This window comes from Pararge aegeria, chromosome Z (genome assembly GCF_905163445.1).
Source record: "Pararge aegeria chromosome Z, ilParAegt1.1, whole genome shotgun sequence".
In the NCBI taxonomy this organism is placed as follows: Eukaryota; Metazoa; Arthropoda; class Insecta; order Lepidoptera; family Nymphalidae; genus Pararge; species Pararge aegeria.
In genome coordinates, this window is record NC_053208.1 from 6,265,057 (window position 1) to 6,289,495 (window position 24,439).

The 24,439-nt window shown below is 37.1% G+C and overlaps 1 protein-coding gene across 1 annotated transcript in view; it reads left to right on the top strand.

The window, feature by feature from the left end:
• Window positions 1–24,439, top strand: part of LOC120636271 (putative fatty acyl-CoA reductase CG5065) — a 40,787-nt gene that overhangs the window by 11,426 nt on the left and 4,922 nt on the right. The window contains exons 2-5 of the mRNA XM_039907680.1: window positions 11,534–11,733; window positions 19,364–19,672; window positions 21,751–21,946; window positions 23,062–23,260. Of these exons, the coding sequence (XP_039763614.1) occupies window positions 11,536–11,733; window positions 19,364–19,672; window positions 21,751–21,946; window positions 23,062–23,260 (902 nt within the window). The 5' untranslated portion in view covers window positions 11,534–11,535. The remainder of the gene's footprint in view (window positions 1–11,533; window positions 11,734–19,363; window positions 19,673–21,750; window positions 21,947–23,061; window positions 23,261–24,439) is intronic.

Consider the following 24,439-nt stretch of genomic DNA (forward strand, 5'->3'; position numbering starts at 1 on the left):
CTGGAAAATGTTTGTGTGATGAACATGAATGTTATTCAGTGTCTAGGTGTTTATCTGTATATTGTAACTATTTATGTGTATTATATTCATAAAAAAAATATTCATCAGCTATCTTAGTACCCATAACACAAGCTACGCTTACTTTGGGGCTAGATGGCGATGTGTGTATTGTCGTAATATAAAAAAAAAAGTATGCAAGTATATTCACAATGTTTTGCCTTCACCTTTTAAGAAAGTGATATTTAACATCTTAAAACGCACATAACTTAGAAAACTTAGAGGTGCTGGTATTTGAACTCGCTCCCACGAAAATGAAGTCGACGTTTTACCCACTGGGGTATCACGGCTTTCATACCGGTTTTCACCGCTTTTTCTATCTTTAATGAATCACTATCATCATATTAAATACCAAACTTGCTCACATGAGGTTATCAGTAGTATAGAACCCGTCCGAAGCCAGGGCGGGTCGCTAGTTAATTATAATATATAAGTAGAGAGGTGTGAAGATAAGGTAGGATATGTAACATGGACATGATAACAGTAATTCAATGCCGTTGCAAGATGCAACATTTAAGCCACGATTCGGTTGCGCAAGTACTTACGCTCGGTATCCGAATGTCATTAGGTATTCAAGTAACTTGCATTAGATAAATGTTTGCCAGAGCTTGCACCTCGTATTCAAGGTTTTACTTTCGACATCACTGGCTCAGTGGTGAGGATCTTGTGGAAGAGACCGGATTCATTGCCGGCAGTAGAATTTTAGAATTTTTATTTCCGAATTAAGCTTCGAGCGGTCTTACTCCCCTATACCTTCAACTGCATTATAACTAACCACCAGATAAGATTCAGTCAAGGGCTAGCTCGTAGTGGAGTTAAAAAAGCACAACTTTAAAAATAATAGTCAAAGTCATGTAGATATAACATGAACAGTTTAATGAACGTTTATCGTATTAATAGAGCGAGTGGGGTCATTTTTGGGGAAGTTTCTAATGAATCTATTATCAAAAATACTCACGTAACTAATCATACTCACTGATTTCCTGATTTTGATTATAATAGTGTTTATTTCCAAAAGATCCTAAGTCCTAAGTCCTAAAAGGTCCTAAGTCTTAACAATATAGTTAACGGTTTTCTTATTTTATTGGATGGGGCATGGCGCCTTAATTAATTATATTACTTCAAGTTTCTGGAGCTAAACTAAGAAACCTTGTATTTCAGCTTCAGTGATAAGATTAAATAAAAGATTGAGATTTAATGTAAGTTACACAACTGGTTAAGGGTCCCGACAATGGGAAAGTAATGTGTTTATTTTATTTTGGAGAGGAAAAGTATTGCTCTTTTCCAACATTAATAGTTGATAATTATAATTTTGTCTTGCGAGAGATAAAAGCGTAGCGGTGTGCTTTTAAGCAACCGTGTCTTGTTATTAGGAATTAATCAATTTTATAGTAACCTCGATGTATGTATATGGTGGTAGAAAGGTAAATTCTGGTTACAGTCCATTCACTTATTACATTCCCCCTATCCTTTATAGTCCCTTATATTATGAAGGGGACAAGTTATTATATAAGGATTAGATTTTTAGGTCTTTAAGACAAGCAAAGGGGTAGGTATTATGTATGGTACTCAATTGACTATCATTATGGAAGAACCTGGAGGAGGCCTATGCTAAAGCAAGACGTTCAAGCGAAACCGGTGTCTTTATAAGTAAATAAACAGTAAGATAAGATTGTTGAAAAGGCTATAAATAAATCAGGTTGTAGTGATACTTTAATCTTTTAATAACCAATGGGCGTGACAAACGTAATGTCACTCGGGGAATATCATAGTAAAATCTGTCACAGGCTCGGATCGTACCACCATCTTACTTAATATAAAATATTTCCTAGGTTCCAAAATAAATCGAATACGAACCCTGGAGTAAATAACTCACTGAATCATCCAACTGCATGTTGTCATTTTGTCAAATATTTAATAATAAATAAATAAACATACTACGATAATGCACACATCGCCACCTAGCCCCAAAGTAAGTGTAGCTTGTGTTATCGGTACTAAGATGACTGAGGAACATTTTATGAATAATATACATAAATACTTAAAATATACATATAAACACCCAGACACTGAAAAACATTCATGTTCAGCTCACTAGCATTGTCCAGTAGTGGGATTCGAACCCACAGCCTTGGACTCAGAGAGCAGGGTCGCTGCCCACAATCGGCCGCCAATCTATAATATGTAGTACTTTGTGGTGACGATACATTACAGATATAGTACATCGATACATACGACACCCGTTCTTTTTCCACGGGTGTCGTGGAAATATAAAGAAGAACGGGCAGTGGAGTCCTTTGTACTAACTACTGCGATCGCCATCCCCTCTGCCCAGCGTGGTGATTATGGGCAAACTCTCTCAATGTATTGGGAGAGGCCTTGAGTCCAGAATAGGACTGTTACAGGCTATATTCATTGAATTGGATAAATAATCAGTAGCTTAACATTTGGTAGCTCTCGCTCATCGTAAATTGTATCAATCAGAGTCGAGATGATAAATTCTCAAAACAAAGGTACAAGTTACGAAAAAGGTGCATTATGTAATATCAATTTTCACAAACATCGCAAATGTTGCAAGTATCTGTGGCTTAGGTACTTTAAAATTGGTTCACTCTAAACGTATTTTGTGGTATACGCAACCTCGCTTAGCTGTTGGTGAATAATAGTGATGAGCAATTTTTATGTACCGTAAATCTACTTAAGTGGTGATCGTCTAGTTTTAGGGCGTAGGTTTCCTTTCAGGGGACATCTTTTACCCCTAATAATCTACGGAGTTATGTGCGTTTTTAATTTAGGCAATTAAAATATCACTTGCTTTAACGGTAAAGAACATCGTGAGGAATCCCGCATTCCTGAGAGTTCATAATAACGTTCTCAAAGACGTGTGGACTCCACCAATTCCCACTTGGCCATCGGGGTGGACTACGGCTTACACCCTTGTCATTGTAACAGCAGACCCGAGCCCTGTGGCCGGTAATAATGAATGACACCTTGATGTCGGATGTCTACACATTAATACAGACACTTCAAAATGTTCAAAAGCAACACGTTTATACTTGTCGTATCTGAAAGACGTTTTTTTCGTATTGTGTGTAGCTGATTAACCCTAATGATTGTAATAGCGTAACGCGCGCTTGTTGGCGTGCCTCGGAATGGGGCTCTGCCAGGAAGTGTTGTAACCCTAGGGCTCGAAGAAGCAAAGGGATCGTCGGCCTGAGAGCGTCTTAATTGGTCGAATCTCGGCTCAAGCGACGATTGGAGTGAGAGCGTTTCGGACGGTGATTAGTCTGCAAGCCTCCGAGGCCGTGGTGTGAGCCCACGTCCGGATTACGTCAGAAGTCGGGGACTTCGTCTTCGCCGGCGAATCTGCAGAGGTTGATTGTGTGTCCTGATAGGGGCCGAAAGACTGCGATCTGTGATAGTCTACTTGTTCTTTTTTATTTTTGTTTTTGATCAACTTAAAGGAAAACAATTAAATTCAACTAGATAACTCACCTCGTCCACAAAGGGTCTATGTGACGCGGCATTATGTTATTAATTTTTTTTATTGCCTACTAGCTGTCAGCACAAAGCATGGTAAGTTTATGATTACAACCTATAATTATATATGTAACATGTTTGTGCTTCGGCATATTTTTCAAGTTCAATCCCCAGACTTATTTTATGTATACTAAATAATAAATATTTAATTTCTTAAATATTATTATTTTGAATTCACCTTTTTATTGATAAAATTTAAAAAAAAATTATAACCAAACAAATTACTTAAAAGGTCATGCCAAAATATATGAAAACTTCTTTCTGTCTCTCGATAAGTCTGGTTACGGAACCTGGTTTTCACAGGATTTCATATAACTGACATTATAATTGTGAAATCTCCTTATGACTAGATTATGAGATTATGTCATTGTAACGCAATAAATGTGACAACCAGTAGATTACTACTTATTGCGAACTCGTCAAACAGTGCTTTACAAGACATAGGGGGCGTTCATAAAATACGTGAGATGTTTAAAGGGGAGTGGTCAAGGGATCACGGCAAATATCACCCAATGTTTTGTTAAATTTTTATTATACTTATAATTAAACTCTCAGCAATAGTGATTACTAGTCTTAACTAGTCGTAAGTGAAAGCACGAAGCATTTTTTTTTCTTTTAACAACAACAATCCAACGCGTTTCCGTAAGAAACCCACATTTAGAAAAATCTCATGTGGATGGTTGATTAAAATCTCACGACATCTCACATTCAGAAAATTTAAAAAATCAGCTCACGTAATTTATGGACGTCCCCATAACGATAAGCGCACATTTCAAATTGAACTTTCGTTTAGTTCATATTATGCTGAGTCAAGGTCATATTAAGAGGCTATATTTATGTATGCATAAAGTGGCATTTTTTTTTGGTATTGTTTAAAACACCTACATAATGACAGGATTTAAAGGTGCGGTGAAGTCTATTTTGAAAGTAAACTCTCGCAATGCGCTAAAAATGCAGTTTCCCGTTGGATTTTAGGGATCAAAGGATGTTTATACGTTATCTTGTATCTTTAAACGAGCCATTCTTGTATAAAGTATATATAATTGGAATCTCGGAATCGGCTCCAACGATTTTCATGAAGAAAATATCATTTTATATGTGTTTTAAGGTTTTAACCGATTTGGTGCAGGCGAAGTTGCACGGGTCAGCTAGTAATAATAAATTAATAAAAATCTTAGGTAAGTTGTTACTGTGTTTAAAACGGCTAGTTAGCTTAACTAGCTATTTATATATTTATACCAAAAATGATTTATTAAATAATGTAACACTCGTCATTAAAAACCCATTACATGACACGGGTCTTCTCTCAGAATGAGAAGGGCTTTAGCCGTAGTCCGTCATGGCCCAGTGTAGATTGGTTGACTTCACACGCCCTCGAAAAAAATATTGAGAAATCTCAGTAATGCAGGTTTCCTCACGACGTACTCACGAGTATCTAATATTTAATTGCACAACGCAAATGACTCCGAAAAGTTAGTGCCGGGGATTGAACTCGGTCTCTTCGAAATGGAAGCCGAAGCCTTACCCGCTAGGCTATAACCAGGTAACACTTATCGTGAATAACTAATTATTATTGTAAAATTACGAAGATTTAAAAATCGAAAAAATATACTCTCATCTGAGTTAAGAGCGCCCCAAAATAAATAATTATAACTTCAATAAAATATGTGATAACTAGGTGAAAGCGACATCTAATACGGAGGTGAAACAATAGAATGGGTTTTTAAATTGCGACGGGGGAATATGAAATTTCCAACACTTATAGTTTATAAGCAGTGCAGAATTCTCATATATTTTTAAACATATAACACACTTTATATTTGGCACTTTTTAATTATTTTTTGGATTATAATTTGTTAAAAAAAAAACCAGCAAATTAACAGTGTAGCGTTGTAGTTAAAGAAGTATAGTCTTTGGCAATAGAACGTTATATACCACCAAAGGCCTAATCCATTCTCAATGTGGGAAGAGACCCGTGCCCTGCAGTGGTCCTATAATGGGTGGATATGATGATGATGAATGTTCTAATCAGTAGACGACTTTTAGTTCTTACAACTATTTAAACAAGATAGATACATGTCTATATCATATTAGTAGTAGGTAGTACAGATTTTTGTGACAGAGCTCGAATATATAGTGATAATTACAAAAGTAATTTTGATTAAAGTAGAGGCGATTAGACCTTCGTTATGCACCTAGGAGAGCTTGTATTTTTTTTTCTACGGCAGTACACGTATCACTATCTAGACCCAAACTAAGCGTAGCTTATATTGGCACTATTTTCGTGCTGCAGAAGAAGGCTGTTCGTGCGATTTATAAAATGGGTCCGAGAGAGTCATTGAAAGATAAATTTAAAGATGTTAAAATAATGACACTCTATAGCCAATACATATTTGAAAATTTAATGTATATTCACAAAAATATATCAAAATTTAAAAGAAAATGTGACTGCAATAATGACAATGACAATGTGAGATGGTGATAACAAAAAGAACACCCGGCTAAGTTTGTTGTGGGCTTCTTCTTAGACCAGGGCGCGATTGGAACCCTCGTAGCTTTAGTTTTAAGTTTACGATTGTAGTTATCGCCATCACTACTCACTGCTATTTACACATTTTGTATATAATAACGCATCAAAAGTGCCATCTATGTGCCTATTTGAATAAAGATATATTTGACTTTGACTTTGACTTATGGGTACTAAGATGACTGATGATTTTTTTTTTAATAATTAACATAAATACTTCTAATGTATGAAATAAATACCCACCGACATTTTCCAGTTGTGGGAATCGAACCCACAGCCTTTTACTCAGAATGCAGCCGGTCGCTGCTCACTGTGCGAATCACTAACACACAGTAGGTAACAAAACGTCAAGTAAGAGTTGTAGTGGTTACCTGAAGATCAAATAAAATAATCCATCTGAACTTATATGTTCATATTTTTAAATGAGTAAATAATTTAAGGGTTCCAAAGTATCGACTAAATTACGTCTTCCTTTAGTTGAGTAGCTAGATCAGTTACAACCGGCGTGTTACTTTTCAACGTGGTACCTAATAAGGCCCCAGAATAGAGTAACTACCAAAAACGACGAAAACTATGTAGTCCAACCGGGTCGATGGACGGACTGTTATGCAAAACGTCTACTAGTGAGACTCCGATTAGGGCTATCACTAACAAGTTACAAATTTTATGACAAGTAACATTGCCCGGCACGAAGTTGGTCCTCCGAGACGTTCCCGTATATACCATTTGCCACTAACCAATTCTCAAAAACTATTCGTCACGGCCGTGCCTACCTAAGAATTAATTATTTTGGCACGGCCAACATAGATCGCGCGTACATTTATACTTTTGTAAAGTTGATAAAAATGCAGTAAATTCAAAAATGGAGACTTCACAGGTGATAAAACATATCAACAAGGTATTTTTTACAAAAATAAGGCACAATATAAATTACAAATTCAGTTTCTTTACTACAAAAAAGAAAATCTGGATTTTGGGCCCACCGTGCGTCCACATCCCGTGAGACATTTTTTATCATAAAAAATATAAGGATTCGGAGTTTGGAACCAAGGTGGTGCGACGAATACAACCTCAGGTATTTTCAAGCCGGTGGGAAATGGAGAAAAGAGGCCTCCAAAAACCAAATAATATTAAAATCGTTTAAAAAAAGCTTTAAAAGTTCACGAGAATATGGACAACTGACAACCCTAACTGCAGTGTAACTAAACACGTGTTTCGGCGCGTTTTGGAAAACTACCTGCTAGTGAAAGGAGTCCAAACCGCCGAATCTCACAACAATCGTAGTTTTTAGGATTCCGTACCCAAAGGGCAAACCGGGGCCCTATTATTCAGTCCATCTGTCTGTCTGTCACCAGTGAACCGTGATAGTAAGACAGTTGAAATTTGACAGATAACTAGATGTGCTCTGCGGCTTCGCCCGCATTAATTACGGGACGCAATGTACTGATGCATAGTCTACACCTACCACACTAAATCTGATACTAAACGTGAAGTTTTTTTCAATCGTACTGGTAGTGCCAAATATAAAAATCTATGAGAATAAGAACAGATAGTATTTCAACATATTTAAACAAACGACTCTGCTCGATATATAATTTTTTGCTCTTGGAGCTTTAACCGACCACTGTTCAATCACGTCAGCAGTGCCAATCGTAATAGCCCATCCCGAAGACTAAAGACAATAGGAATTGACGGAGTTACGGTGTAAAATTGTCAAATACTTTCATACCCTCTCCCAAAGGAACTAAGCTGAATTTCGAGTTCCAAAGTGTCCTGTGTCTTACCTCATAGTATGAACTCAAATCGTACGAAGTTTCATTAGAATGCATTCAGCAGTTTCAGAAAGTTTTACAGTTTTACCGAAAGATAATTTTTACAAGATCTTCAATGTATAACCCGTCCGAATTCGACCCGTTTTAGTTTTATTATAAATACGTACGTATAGGTACGGAACCCTTCGTTCGTTAGGCCGAGTGCACTTGGCCGGTTTTTAATTCATTCTCCGGTCTATCGAGCTATGTCCGAATTACTTGCAGCGGCGACAAGGGCCCGCCTTAACATGTTCGATTTAATTTCCTAGTAGTTTCAATGGGGCAGTTAGTTAACGCTAGATTTAAGAATCATCATTTATTATCATCTTAACCTATTACCCGCCCATCACACAGTCCACCACGCAGTGCGGATTAGTGGACTGACTGCACACGCCTTCGAGGACATTACGGAGTTCTTTATTTTCAGTTGCGTAGTTAATATGCCATGAACACATACGCTTTGCTTCCTAGTTTCACCTAAACTCTCTTACATTCTAATCACCGCATACACCGGAATACACTTCCTGCTTCCTTTTTCCCCACTATGCGCTCAAAGCATCAATAGGTCCTACCTACTTTCTAGTTAAGCGCGCTCCACCCAAGACTACATCGTCTTTCCATCGGGTGTGTTGGGCAACAGTTTGAATGACATAAAACGTCACGTTATAAAGTAGGTACCTACAATAAAATATTCTTGTTTTTAAATTTGACGGCCGATTGGTGCAGTGGGCAGCGACCTTGCTTTCTGAGTCCACGAAGCCGTGGGTTCGATTCCCACAAGTGGAACAGCTAACATCTATTATCACAATTAACTAATAATAACCGGGATCGACGACTTAACGTACTGCCAGGGCTGACTCCGCCAATTTCATAACTCAAGTCTAGTGCTAATATTTTTTTAAAAGAAAATACACAATATCCAATAAAATTTGGCGTAACCCGGGACCTCTTATAATCCGTAGTTGAACATGCTAACCTTTGCACCAACGAGGCAGAAACAACATAATACCTTTATCATTTCATCCTCAGTCTTTTCATCATTTAAAGCATCACAGCAAGTCATATTTGATTGCTTTAATGCACATAACTTAACCACTGGGCTATCACTGCTTCGAAACCGCTTCCCTTAAGAAATATATGAAATAAGATTTTAAAATATATATATATATATATATATATATAACTAGCTGACCCGTGCAACTTCGTTTGCAACAAATCGGTTATTACCGGAAAACACAAAAAAATTACATTTTCTAAAAATGAAATTTTGTAAAAATTATATATTATATACAAGAATTGCTCGTTTAAAGATATAAGATAACAAATAGACTATGATCACTGTGACATAATTTAGGCCCTTCATTTATTTGGACCTTAGCCGGTGTTTATAGGAAAATAAGGAACAATTTGTTATGTAAGATTTAATGGAATAATAAAATCATTGAAATGAAATATGAAAACCCACCCAGTGTCTTGGGTTCGGTGGTAAAATAGAAAGGGAGAACACGATCGATTTGATGCATGCCAACTTTTCGAAACAAATCTCTTAAATTGAAAGGGTCGTTGCGGAAACCTTAACGATTAACAATTTACCAACAATCAAAAATTTCATGCTTTTTCATTGTTAAACAAGTGATTTGGTCACGCTCAATGGGTGGAAATATACAGAATTGCCGCTATTAGAATTCCGTTTTGTATGGGCAACTGGCGTACGAACTGTTCATTGGTAATCATGTTCACATCAAAGCTAGCGTAAGATATACAGATATAACTATTAGATAGATAGATAGATAAAAAGCCTTTATTGCACAAACAGAATAAATGAAACAAAACAAATGGATTGATTGATGAAGCATGTTTGGTACGGAAAAAGGGATATAAGTGAAAAAAAAATAATAGTAGGATACAAGCCATTAGATAAGGATGTGGATGAGGATATTATAAAAATAAAAGGAAAAATAATTTACGGGCGAGGTCGGGAAGGGGATTGGGGTGAGTTTTTAAGAGTAAAAAACGGTTTTACTTGATTTCCGGCAAAATATATATATGAAAATATTGAGTTAGCGCTTACAAACCTTGTCTGTGGTTGGAATATGACGATTGAATTTGAATTTAAACTTCCAAACGTAAAAAATTGTTTGTTATGAACAATTTTATCGCCTGTGTGTATTTTGGATATCATTATAAGCTTATTAGTAATACCAGAGTGCAAATTTCAAAATCATTATCAAAACTAGTTTTAACTGAACAGTTTACGGATACCTACAACCAAAAATACCTAAAACCAACCAAACCAATATATTCGGTTAATAATGTCCAGGCATGTCCTCCTAAAAGCTTCCTAGCTTTGTCAGCGTGTGGCTTTGTGCTTCTCGACCAGGAACTGCAGGATTTAAAGATCAACCGCAGCACTTGCTTCATCTGCAGTTGCAAAAGTGGTTGGCATCGAGATGTTTTTTATTTTTGATCCGATTACTTTGACATTTGCAACTGTGAAGACCATGGCGTTTACCGTCGGGGCCAAGAACCAGCATCCCTTGTCCAGCATTGAGAAAAACCAAACTATTGTCTCACAGCCTGAAAAGCATAGTGTCGCTCCTTTGTCAAGAGCTCTAATAAAGTGACCCATGTTTTAACTGAGTTCTCGAAGACTCAGAACACAGATAAGTCACAGAACATTATCAATATAAGCACTTACAATGACTGAGCTTGGCTACTGTGAGTTCTGGTAGGGCAAGATGACCTGATAATACCTTCATATCTGCAGAGGACACATTTTCTTTCTGCCCCTCAGACGCACCATGAACAAACAGCATTTTCCTTCCATGTCTCTATTATTTCATACTGTTTTGACAGTACCTGGTCTTGTAGTTTTAGGCTCTCTAGCAATGTCAGACCAAACACTCTAAATGCAGCAAACTGTGCAGCAACATTTGAAGATTGACTTGTTACAGGAATGGATTTCTGAATTGTTTTTGATACACACATTAAAGTGTTCAGCTAGTGTGAGTAGAAATTGAGTGTTCAATGGACTCCAGATTATCCATGTTGCTATTATAAATTCAAGGTTTAAGTATTAAGAACTAATAGTTTGGATTACTTGCAGCTAAAGTACTTTAAATTATTTTAAATAAATTTTAACTCAAGAGTACTTCAAAAACACATGGGAAATTTTATTAGCTCCATTTGGCAGATAATGCTTTACAATCCACAAACTCTGTAGAAATTTGGAGTGAGTATGTTACTTTGTTACCCAAAGATATAATTAACTTAATCTCGACCTATTCTAACTACTACCACCCATCACTTACTTATAAATTAGGTTAGCCATAATTTAGTATTTTCTTTCAATTATTCATTAAAAAGTTAGTTTAAGTTTTAAATAATACAATAATATGAGGAAAATTTTTTGAAAGCTTGCGTAACATAAGTTCTAAGAATCCATGTTAAGAAATATATTGTGTGTCATCAAAATTTCGTAGGAAAAAACAGAATGTAACATAGAAGTTGTAAAGAAGTTTAAACATTCAATATCCAGTGCACTTCTTATAGTTGATGATGTTCATCTATAAATACACAGAAACTTTTATTGTTACAGAAATGACTTCAAACATCTCAATAAGGGAATTCTACAAAGGCAAAAATGTTCTGATTACGGGCGGAACAGGGTTCATGGGCAAAGTCCTGTTGGAGAAGTTGCTCTTCAGTATACCAGACATCGGAAATTTGTATGTTCTAATGAGGCCCAAAAAAGGAAAGTCGCTTAGCCAAAGATACGAAGACATGCAACGCTTACCTGTAAGTATTAATTATAATACATTAATAATTAATTCATCATATCCACAGTGGCGTGCATAGAGGTATGCAGATGATATAAAATGAAGAAAATGAAAAATTTATTCAAGTTTAGTACATCTCTCATTGAGGAAGAAAGTGTCGTTTATGCAAGTTTAGCACGTGTCTCATACTATAACGTAGTGTCATTTACGCAAGTTCAGTATGTCTCTCATACAGGAAGAAAGTGTCGATTATGCAAGTTCAGTACATGCCTCATACAGGAAGAAAGTGTCGTTTATTCAAGTTCAGTACGTCTCTCATTGAGGAAGAAAGTGTCATTTATTCAAGTTTAGTATGTGTCTCATACTATAACGTAGTGTCATTTACGCAAGTTCAATATGTCTCTCATACAGGAAGAAAGTGTCGTTTATGCAAGTTCAGTACATGCCTCATACAGGAAGAAAGTGTAGTTTATTCTAGTTCTGTACGTCTCTCATTGAGGAAGAAAGTGTCGTTTATGCAAGTTTAGTACGTGTCTCATACTATAACGTAGTGTCATTTACGCAAGTTCAGTATGTCTCTCATACAGGAAGAAGTTATCGTTTATGCAAGTTCAGTACATCCCTCAATCAAGAAGAAAGAGTCATTTATGCAAGTTAAGTACGTGTCTCATACAGTAAGGCAGTGTCATTTATGCGAGTTCAGAACGTATCTCATACAGGAAACAAGTGTCGTTTATGCTACTTTAGAGTGTCTCTCTTACAAGAAGAAAGTGTCGTTTGTGCAAGTTAAATACGTCTTTCATAAAGGAAAAAGTGTCGTTTATGCAAGTTCAGTACGTCTCTCATTGAGGAAGAAAGTGTCGTTTATTTCATTTTGTACGTGTCTCATACAGTAAGGCAGTGTCATTTATGCGAGTTCAGTACGTCTCTCATACAGGAAGAAAGTGTTGTTTATGCAAGTTCAGGACGTCTCTCATACAGGTAGCAAGTGTAAATTATGCAAGTTAAGTATGTCTCTCATACAGGAAGAAAGTGTCGTTTATGCAAGTTCAGAACGTATCTCATACAGGAAACAAGTGTCGTTTATGCTACTTTAAAGCGTCTCTCTTACAGGAACAATGTGCCGTTTATGCAAGTTTAGTATATCTCGTATACAGGAAGGCAAGTGTTTTTATGCAATTTTAGTACGTCTTTCATACAGGACGAAAGTGTCGTTTATGCAAGTTTAGTACGTCTTTCATACAGGAAGCAAGTGTTGTTTATACATGTAGTACGTCACGCATATAGAAAGTAATAAGTCCTATGTTTTGAAGTTCGGCCCATGGAAATTGCCATTTAGGTTACCAGCTTTAAACAATAAAAAACTGTATAACACTTTGATATATAGTTTTGGTAACAACGTTCCCTCCGTCCGACTCATTGAGTTTTAGTCAAACTATTTCTCGAACCTGTGTTGCGGAAATAGATGTACTAGTGGTGTTCTTTAAAGATTATCACATGTTAGTGATAATAACCGAAAAAGAAAAGCCCTAACGCGCCCTTCAAAGCACTTTGATTTATTGAGATTTTTTTAAAAGAAAACCCCAATTTCTAATGCCTGACTTGAAAATCGAACCTACCAAGTGTAGTACCACGTGATTCGTACTTAAACTTGCCCACTGTATAAGAGACTAACGAGGCAGTTAAAGGTTTTATTAAGCGTACTATTATAATACCAAAGGGGGTCGTGTAAATAAAACAATGCAAGCGTTAGGTTCGAACTTGGTCTGACGCACTATCCTTTGCCTATATCCGTGTCTATACCGTGCCGCAAGTGAAAGGAAAATTCATGTTATTTTTCTCTACTAGGTCCTCTTAATTAATTATGTACCTTTAGTAATTATATGTATACCTGTATATTTGTTTGTTACCTATTTTCGGAGCAGTCGTACAACAGATCTTTATAAAATTTGGCGCGAATCTCGCCCGCATCCTGGAGATGGATATAGAATGTATATATTGGTCCCGAAAAAGCTGCTGGTAAAAGTTGCTCGTGGGATTTATACCATTTTGAACCGATGCAAGGCCTAACCGCTTAACTTAATTAAATTAATTTAAAATAATTAAAAATAATTAATTAATTTTTTATATTAAATTCAATTTAATAAAAACTTAACTAGAAAAATTTTGCATAGAAATAGTTTGCGAACTATTTCCGCCGGCCATACTCGGCGGATAGATCGGCCATACTCGATACAGTTCATCGCGGAAAATTAAAAGGTTCCTGCGGGGTTATAAAAACCCAAAATAAACGCGGATGCAGTCGCAGGCAACGGCTAGTTCTTTCATAAGATTATTTATATCCCTATGAATATTAAAAAAAATAACGATTAGTAGGTAGTTATCTTTCGCAATCGGTAATACGACGAAAAGGTTTCTTTGCCATAGCGTTATTAGGCTACGGCCTTGCACTCAAGTGAGTGTGGAAAAACACCGATCTTCTGGTACATTCTCGTAGGTTTCGACTTATTGGTAACATAGTACTTTCCGCTAGCGGAACAAATAATGAATTGTAGTATAAAAGTAGGTTGTTGTTACAACCAAGGTCAAGTTTAAATTTATAGTGTGGACGTGTAAGACTATCGTTATTATTTCGAAGTTGAATCGCGAAGGTGAAGTGAACACTGACCGAGACTTCGTCTGCGTTTGATTTTGTTTTTTGATATGGCATTAAATTTAGTGATAGATCCAAAAAAAAATTAAATTATTCAGTATCGCTAAGCCTTGAATGAGGGGTTTGCTGCTATCCGCTGAAGATTTCTGTCCTCTATCTGCAACCACAGTTTGGGCAAAATTAAAAACATATTATTCTAAAACTTTGTACACGTATTACTGAAGGTATTAATAATTCTAATACCTTCAGTAATACGTGTACGTGTCGGTATAAAAAGCATCCTATATTAATATATAGGATGCTTTTTATACCGAAATTAAGCTCAGTTCATTTGGGAGAGGGGTAGAAGGTGTTTGACGATTTTACACCATAATGCCACCAAATGATAACCGATTTAAATAATTACTTTTGTACTTTAGAGGTTATAATGTCTGTTTATTTTTGCCCAAATTTCGTGTAAATCTGATGAATGTGATTGGAGATAGAGGACACAACTCCTCAGCGGACGGCAGCCAACTTTTCATTTAAGGCTGAGCTATCCTAAATATTTAAACCGAATGCCACATGTCTTTCGAAAAACAAAAACAAACGCAGCCGAAGTCGCGGGCAACAGCTAGTAAATCATAAAACTATTTATCAGTCATCTTAGTACCCATAACACAAGCTACGCTTTCTTTGGGGCTACATGGCAACGTGTGCATTTTCGTAGTAACGTAACGTAACATTTATTTATTAATAACGAGTCAGAAGACTACTCGTATATCGAGATAGTCGCTGAGCGGATAATTTCTAGCCAACCCGAGAATTGAACCGTTCATCAACGTGATCAGTAATCGAGCATCTTAAACACTAGTGACTATACCAAAGATGTAGTTCTTCACTACTCAAATATTCATCTTCTATTGCAAAATATTGTAAGTTACGAATTAGCTCCTTATTCACGCACCATGTAGCGTAAACACTATATACGGTATATATGGTATGTGCAGGTAACTGAAACCGGTTCATCAGCTCAGCGGCAACCTATTGCACGTTGAAGTGAGGGTATAGGTCTGTGATCGAAGGGCATAGGTCAAATTTACTTTGCATAGATCTAGCAACACAGGTGTTGAGAAACATATTTTTTTTGTTCCCCTAATGCTTCGCTTACGTTTTCATATATTTTTGGAATTAATTATCAAACGTTACAGCAATGGCGTGTATGGGGATTAAGCACAGGTTATGCAGATGATATAAAATGAAGAAAATCTTCCGAACGAGTTATAAAAAACTTAAGGCTAGGCATTGTAAGAGATTGACTCTTTGAATTGAATTACCTTATTGTTACCAAATTAATTAAGTTAGTAAGTTAGTAGTTTTACATTTATTATAGTTTTTATTAATAATAATTTAATAATAAGCTCATTGACCACATTATATTCTTACAATAACATACAGATAATTAGAAATAACAAGAGATAAAAAATATAAATACGTAATTAAAAAGTACGTTGCGTTGCTGTGCGCAATGAGTTTTTGTACAGTAGTAGCATGGCAGTAGGTTACTGCCAAGGAATACTGATTTACAGGAGGTTCCCAAAATCCAAATTGATACTAATGATTTGTATTACTGAAATTATTAGTGACCAAATGACGTAACGTCTACTTACATAAACATAATTTTGTACCGCTTTAATTTCGAAAATCTCTTCTTATTTTCGCATTTCACGTGTTTTTGTAACTTCACACTATCGGTTGCTCAGTTTAATTTATCAGTATCGAAATCTTTAAGTATAAAACAATGACTGAACTAAAGCGATAGCTCGAATTTGACTATGACGTCACAAGTGCGGCCATCACACCTGGCGAACGTTTTCGAGCGAAGAAATATTTTTTAAATAATTAAAAAAAAGTAATAATATAAAGATATTTTTTGGATATGGTAGATACTTCCGTAAATCATAGGGCAGTTTTTTTTTAAATAGTCATCATGTCTATTAATATAAGAGTCTCCTGTCTAATGAGCGGAAGAAATCGAATATTCAAGCACAGAATCAAGAACATACAGCAGTTAACAGTAATTATTTTACCTCTAATGCCCTAAACGTTTACCATAAAATGAGAAAATAGGAAAAGTTTGTGAGCTTGCATCATTCCGCGGGTATGAAGTGAGAAGTGCTCAGGACCTCTAATGTCCTAAATGTTTACCATAAAATGAGAAAATAGGAAGTTTGTGAGCTTGCAACATTCCGCGGGTGTAAAGTGAGAAGTGCTCTGGACCTCTAATGTCCTAAATGTTTACCATAAAATGAGAAAATAGAAAAAGTTTGTGAGCTTGCCACATTCTTGCTCGGGACGTCTTCTCTGTTTTTGAACACAATGCACTGCATGCTATAATGGCTGACTGAGGATTCTATATGATCTTAATTCTGTGAGCTCAATTTATTAAGTAACGTTATTAGATGATTTTCAGGAAGCTTATTATCAATTCAATAGTAAACAAAATTGAAGCGGTTCGGGTCGGCATTTAATTTACTGTTATCGAAACTTTCAAATCTTGTGTCATAAAGAGTACCCACTTAGTACCTATATAAAACTTTCATTATTTAAACTCGGTGTTATCGGTAATCTCGAGGTGTATAATGCATTAAGCCTTATGATAATAAGGGGCAGCTAATCCTTACTTATATTATAAATGTGAAAGTGTGTTTGTTTGTCTGTCCTTCCTTTACGTCCTAACTAAGCATCCAATTAACTAGATTTTTGGCATAGAGTTAGTTGAAATGAGGAAGAGTAACAAGGGCAATTATTTATCTCAGGAAAACAAACAGTCGTGCGGGATTTTTCTTTAAAACCGTAATAAACGTGGAAGATAAACTCGGGCAACAGCTAGCAACTAACAAAGTTTCAATCTATATCATATCGTATCGTCAACTGTATACAATAGTTTAATTTCTTCATTCATTTTAATATGAACTATGAAAAACCACAAGTCTTAAAGCTTAAATTAATATGATATGTTTCTAAAAGATAGAGACCTTTAATCATCAAAACAAGTTTGTCGCGTCTAACGCCGCACTAATAGCTAGTTGTACTAAACTTATGCTTACTACAAAAATGCAGTCGGTATAAGATTTCTTCGTTATTTACTTAAATCATAGTGTAGTAGTAAGATTTTGTGGCAAATGCCAACGTCGTCTAGACAGCATCACGACATTGTATATAGTAGATGCTTTGAGGTCGGTTACTACTGAGGTAATTACGAATCATTTTCTTGCACTGCGATTACCACACGATTCCTTGGCTTTGCAGCCTTCGTCGAATCTCTGCACGCTTATTCATAGTCAGTGACTTAATTGTAAAATGCTCAGGATTTAAAAAACTATTTCAAAGCAATTTAGGATATTGTGCGAGCGAGGAAACTCATAAGTGGACGCCTTCGCCCAGACTGCGCTGCCATGGAGTGTTGAGAACTTCAGTTCCAGCAGCTTTGGCTATCCGTACTCTGTGCTTAAACTAAACAATGCTGAGGATTTTAAAGGCATAAAATAATCTTGCGAGAGAAAACATATAACTGTAGTATCTTAATCTTGCCTTTCCCTAGAACACCTCTCCAGTACATTTCCTGATCGGTTGGTCTCTGACTGTGCTATCATGACTGAGCGTTGTAGATTTCAGTTCCAGCAGCCTTGAGTTGACTGTTATGCGAGGCTAGAGAAAATGTTCTGGCGTCAGTGACAACGGGACCAAATCAGGAAACCGTTGCAACTGGCTCATAAACCGAGAGATGCAGTGACGGAAGAGACCAGAAGAAACTGGCGCCTTGTTTAGCTACTAGATAGATTCTGATGGCTTACCTCTTATCGCTCATATCCGCATTAAAAGGAGACGTGGACTGATTATTATTCTCTCGCACGTTCCCTTTTCTACTCGCATTTATTTTTTAACGTTAGCGTTTAAGGAGGCGTTTGGAAATTACATTATTTCAGCCAATATGAAGTGGAGACGGAAATGTGAAACTACTAAGCGTTATGTCTTATCTCTATATTATATTGACGACCGATAGGCCCAGTGAGCAAGGCCGTGGTATCTGAGTCCAATTTCGGGTTCGATTCCCACAACTGGAAAACGTTTCTGTGATGAACATGAATGATTTTCAGTGTCTGGGTGTTTATCTGTATTTTATAGGTATTTATGTATATTATTCATAAAAATATTAATCAGTTGTCTGAGTACCTATAACACAAGCTGAGCTTACTTTGGGGCTAGTTGGCGATGTGTGTACGTGTAGTATATTTATTTTATTTATTTAATGTATTTATTTACTCCGCTGGAACGTTTGGTGTTTCATTCTAGACCCATGTTAATCTAACCCATTTAATGTTATTCAAATGTAAAATTAATGTTAAAATGTAAAATGTAAATTTTTGATGTTGGAAAAGAGCAACTGCTGAGTTTCTTGCCGGCTTCTTCTCGGTATAATCTGCCTTCCGAACCGGTGGTAGAGTCACTACACCGGGACAGACTTGACGTTTCAAAAGTGCTTGTATTAGGCCTACTTGAAACAAATGAATTTTGCATTTTGAATTTTTTGAATTTCAAGAATACCCGCTTGCCAGGTACCTCAGGTCAGGTATTCATGCGTTACAATAAGCAATAGCTTTTTATGATCTATGATTGATTTTGATTGATTGATGACTTATTTGTACCAAAACTAATCCAGTTATCACCACCACGAATTGGTCGAGCTCTGTTTTCCCGACGGATTAGGCATTATGAAACAGTTTTTCGGGATATACAGGTAAATCTCGACATTCACCTGCGAGTCTCTGGCAATCGCGGCCAGAGCGCTGTAACCAGTTAAGCTACATCTCTCCTGCCGTCGATGCTGAAATTAGTATATGCCATTTTACATCACTCTTATACCGACTGTAGCGTATTATACAATGTAAAAGACCACTTGCCCTTATACGGTTGTTCCTAATAGAAAATTAAAATTAAGTTATTACTTTTACAGCTCTTCGATCGTTTGAGAAAAGAAAATCCATCAGCATTAAAGAAAATCAAGCCACTCCAAGGTGACGTGCTGTTCGAAAATCTAGGGTTATCTGACAGAGAGATAGAGAGATTATCAGAAGAAGTATCCGTGCTGTTCCATTTTGCGGCAACCTTGAGATTGGAAGCCCCCCTTACGGCTAACGTGAACATGAATACGGGCGGCACGCAACGGACTATGAGTGTGGCAAAAAGATTGAAGAACTTGCTAGTTTTCGTTCATTTGTCCACCGCCTTCTGTTATCCGGATTACAAGATTTTAGAAGAGAAGGTGAGCTTGAGAAATACATTTACCTAGAAAATGCATAATATCGTCCTAAGACTAGAAATATTTGTATATCAAACGTAGCCTAGAGGGCTTCAGGCTTCCTTTCGGGGGTCGAGTTCGTTCCCAGACCTTTAACATTCCGGATTTATGTGCTAATTTTTTTAAATCACTCGCTTTAACTGTGATGGAAAACATCGTGACGAAACCTGCATGCCCTAAAGTTCTCCATGTTCTCAAGGGAGTGTAAAGTCTACCAATTTGCACTACGGCCTAAACCCTTTTCGGGATTTTTTTGGCATTTGTACCATAAAAATATGTGACCATTCACTGTAACATAAAAATATGTTGTATTCGCACATATTTGTATAGTCCAACAACCCACTTTGGGCCAGCCAGTGGCGTGCATAGAGGGTATGCAGATGATATAAAATGAAAAAAAAAAAAATATCTAGTACGAGTTATAAAAAACTCAAGGACAGGCTTTAGTAAGCCGACCCTTAAGTATTTATACCTTGTATTGGAGATTTTCTGAATTTTGTATCATCTGCATATCCTGTACATACATACCCTATATGCACGCCACTGGGGCCATCGTGGTGGACTACGGTCTAAACCCTTCTCACTGTGGGAGGAGACCCGTGCCCTGTGATAGGCCGGTAATGGATCGATGATGATGATGACGATAGTGATAATTTTCTTGGGATTCCGAAGAGAAACTATGTGTCGAAATGAACGTCACAGCTATTTTATTCAGAAACGACTAAAAATAAAAATAGAGTATATTAAGAGGACTTTCTTATATAATAAGAACGTAATGTACGTAGTAACATGACAAGTTACGTTGCCACTAACTTAAAGTATGAACATGAACAAGACGAAAATTATGTCTAACGCTCATGTTCCGCTCTGGGTGGACCCAGTTATAACTGGGAGCTCTGCACTCGAAATTTTAGACGAGTTCATATACCCAGGACACACGATCCAGTTAGGTAGGCCCAATTTTGAGAAAGATGTGAACCGCCGAATCCAACTCGGATGAGCAGCGGTCGGGAAACTTCGAGACATCTTTTCGTCCAAAATCCCTCAGTGCCTGAAGACCAAAGTCTTCGAACAGTGCGTGTTGCCAGTGATGACTTACGGATCCGGAACGTGGTCGCTTACTATGGGCCTCATAAGAAGGCTCAGAATCACTCAGCGGGCGATGGAAAGAGCAATGTTGGGAGTATCTCTACGTGATCAAATCAGAAATGAGGAGATCCGTAGAAGAATCAGAATTACCGACATATCTCAGCGAGTTGCTAAGCTGAAGTGGAAATGGGCGGGGCACATAGCTCGGAGCACCGATGGACGTTGGGGTTCCAAGGTGTTGGAATGGCGACCCCGCACAGGTGAACGCAGTGTTGGTCGGCTCCCAACGAGGTGGGCAGACGACATCAAACGAGTCGCTGGAAACAAGCGGCCCAGGACCGTGGATTTTGGAACTCTCTACAAAAGACCTATGTCCAGCAGTGGACTTAAATCGGTTGAACTGATGATGATGATGATGATGATACTCGTAAAGTTACCCTTAAAGGAGTGGCACCATATCTCCTAGTTAATACTTTTATAGTTGTGGTTTTATCAGCAGTGTTCTTTTAGGTCGCAATTTCAGCAACTTGGGGACCGCATTTGTCCCCTTAGATACCTAAGGATTTAAACTCGCTGAGCCGTATCGATAACTCTTGTATCATCATCGTCATATCGACCGGCCCACTACAGGGCACGGGTCGCCTACAATGAGAAGGGTTTAGGCCGTAGTCCACAATGCTGGCCCAGTGCGGATTGGTGTACTCCACACTCCTTTGACAACATTATGGAGCACTCTGAGGCATGTAGATTTAGCGGTGATAGCTTAGTGGTTAGGACTTCGCCGTGATTGACGGGGGCCGAGTTCAAATCCCAGCACCTGCATCTTTGTTCATTTATGTGCAATTTAGAAATTATACTCAGTTGGAATCGTCTTCATTTATATATAAAATTTTTTTTAGACATTTGAATTGTTAGAGAAAATATACCGGCAGTTTGATTACGTATAATTGCAGACACACGCACCACCAGTGAGACCTTCGGAAGTGATGCGACTGATCGAATGGCTCAGTGACAGTCAGACTGCTCTACTAACACCATCACTCCTCGGCCCGCATCCTAACTGCTACACATTTTCGAAGAGATTAGCCGAAAGCGTCGTAGAAGAAGAATTTGTAAACTTACCTGCCGTTATTGTGCGTCCTAGCATAGGTAAGAAATATAAAAACCTGAACGGCGGCAGCTCTCACAGCATATACGTGTAACAGAATTACGAAATAATATTGAAGGATGCATCAGTATATTTCATATGGAAACATCCTATAAAAATATTAAATCAAAAAAAGCATATTTATTTTTCCATACAAACATTCAAATGTTCGAAGTATTTACTTATGACAACCATATTGGATTAAAAAACCCACACGCTCATAGTACCTACGCTACGTGACGCGTACTTAACAAACGGTCCGAAATCACATGATTTTAATCATGCATGTGATGTTAGGGCTGTATTTGGTTTCTTTCAGTAAAAACTATGGCAGTGGTTTACTTAAAAACGTTAAGATTTTCAGTTTCACAGATAAGTCTTAGAGACAGTACATAATGTAGTCATTTACACTTTGTATATAGCCTTCTACTTAATATTATGACTATAGTCTGTACACATGGGTGTTCGTGGCTATAACCCGCTTTTAACTCATCATATCCATATGTGCATTTTTTTTATTTGCCCTTGACTTCAAGGCCTGTTACCTGTTAGGGAGTATGGCAGATATATTTAAACCATACTCCTATACGGTTTCTACGGGACATCATACCGCCAAATCGCTTAGCGGCACGTCTTTGTCGGTAGAGTGGTAACTAGCCACGGCCGAAGCTTCTCACCAGACCAGAGAAAATTCGGAAATAATAGATTCGGAAAGAATACATTAAGTATGTGCCCTCGGCACATACTTAATGTATTCTTATTGACTTTGACGGCCGATTGGCGCAATGGGCGACCCTGCTTTCTGTGTCCGAGGCCGTGGGTTCGATTCCCACAACTGAAAAATATTTGTGTGATGAACATGAATTTTTTTCAGTGCCTGGGTCTTCATATGTATTTATGTATATTATTCATTAAATTTCTAAATATTCATCAGCCATATAGTACCCATAACACGAGCTACGTTTACTTCGGGGCAAGATGGCGATGTGTTTATTGTCGTAGTATATTTAAGTATTTGTTTTATTTATTTTCAAACCATCTTTATGTTTAAAGTCCAGTTGTTGGAACTTCTGTTTTCCTTTCGCTTAGCATTAAAGTGGCTTTAACACAATTTCAGTTTGTCCAGCTGTACAAGAACCCGTGCCCGGTTGGGTAGACAACCTGAATGGTCCAGTAGGCCTGATGATTGGAGCTGGGAAAGGTGTTATAAGATCCATGCTGTGCGATGGCAGTCTCATAGCCCAAGTTATACCAGTGGATACAGCTATCAATGCCGTCATAGCTATTGGAATGATTGAAGGAACTAGAAAACAAAAGTAAGTTAATAAAATAAAGTTGGCCCATGACTTAGCGTAGGTACTATGCGCGTGTTGGTCGTTTATTCTCAATAGGGTTGTCATAAGTAAACATTTCATAAGTTTTGAATTCGTTGGCATGGAAAAATACATGTATGCTTCTTTGAATTAATATTTTTACAAGATTATTCCGTATTAAATAAAAGGCCTACTACCTCTCTTTGATGGCATTTGAATTTGTTGCTTTATTATTGTATGTGTGTTATGTATTAAAAACTACTTGCCTATACTTCATATACAACGTGTAACAGAATAACGATATAATATTGAAGGGTATATGCAGTGGCGTGCACTTCATACATGCACAAAAGCACTGCATACCCAAATTGTTTTATATAACGCGTATTGGAGGGGAATTTTACCATTTTATGCCGTGTACCTGCTTTATGCATACCCTGGTCAGAAACCCTGTGCACGCTACTGGGTGTATAAGTATATTTCATAAGGAATAGCCTTGTAAAAATATTCAATCAAAGAAGCATATTCATTTTTCCATGCAAACGAATTCAAAACTTTCTAAGTGTTTACTTATGAGAATCTTATTGAAGATAAAAGACCGACACGCGCCACTACGGCAGTAGTTTACTCAAAAACTATTAGGTTTTCGGTTTCACATATAAGTATCCGAGGCAGTACATTAACAGTACATGAAAACCTCATTGTAACATGTTGGTTACAATGAGGTTTCATTTACACAGTGTTTTTTATGTAGGTATATTTATTTATATAATGTTTGTATATTGTATATGTATTTGTATACATTTTGGTTTATTTGCTTATATTAGAAAACTCTTGGCACTATCCCGTTCTCTTGCTGTAAGTCCTATTTACAGAGGATGCCTGTAAGATATTGTTTACAGAAATAAGGCCGTCTTTGCATGCCTACAATGTGTTTTAATGGAAACTTCTTACTGTCTCTTCTCTTTATTTTTTGCGTTCTAATATTTAATTCTCACTAGGATGGTAAGGATGGGGATACATTATTCACAATAATAGACGTCCAACGCTAGACCAGACAGCCGGTTAGTGCAGTGGGCAGTGACCGTGCTTTCTGCATCTAAGGCCCTGGATTCGATTCCCACAACTGGATAAATGTTTGTATGATGAACATGAATGTTTTTCAGTGTCTGGGTGTTTATC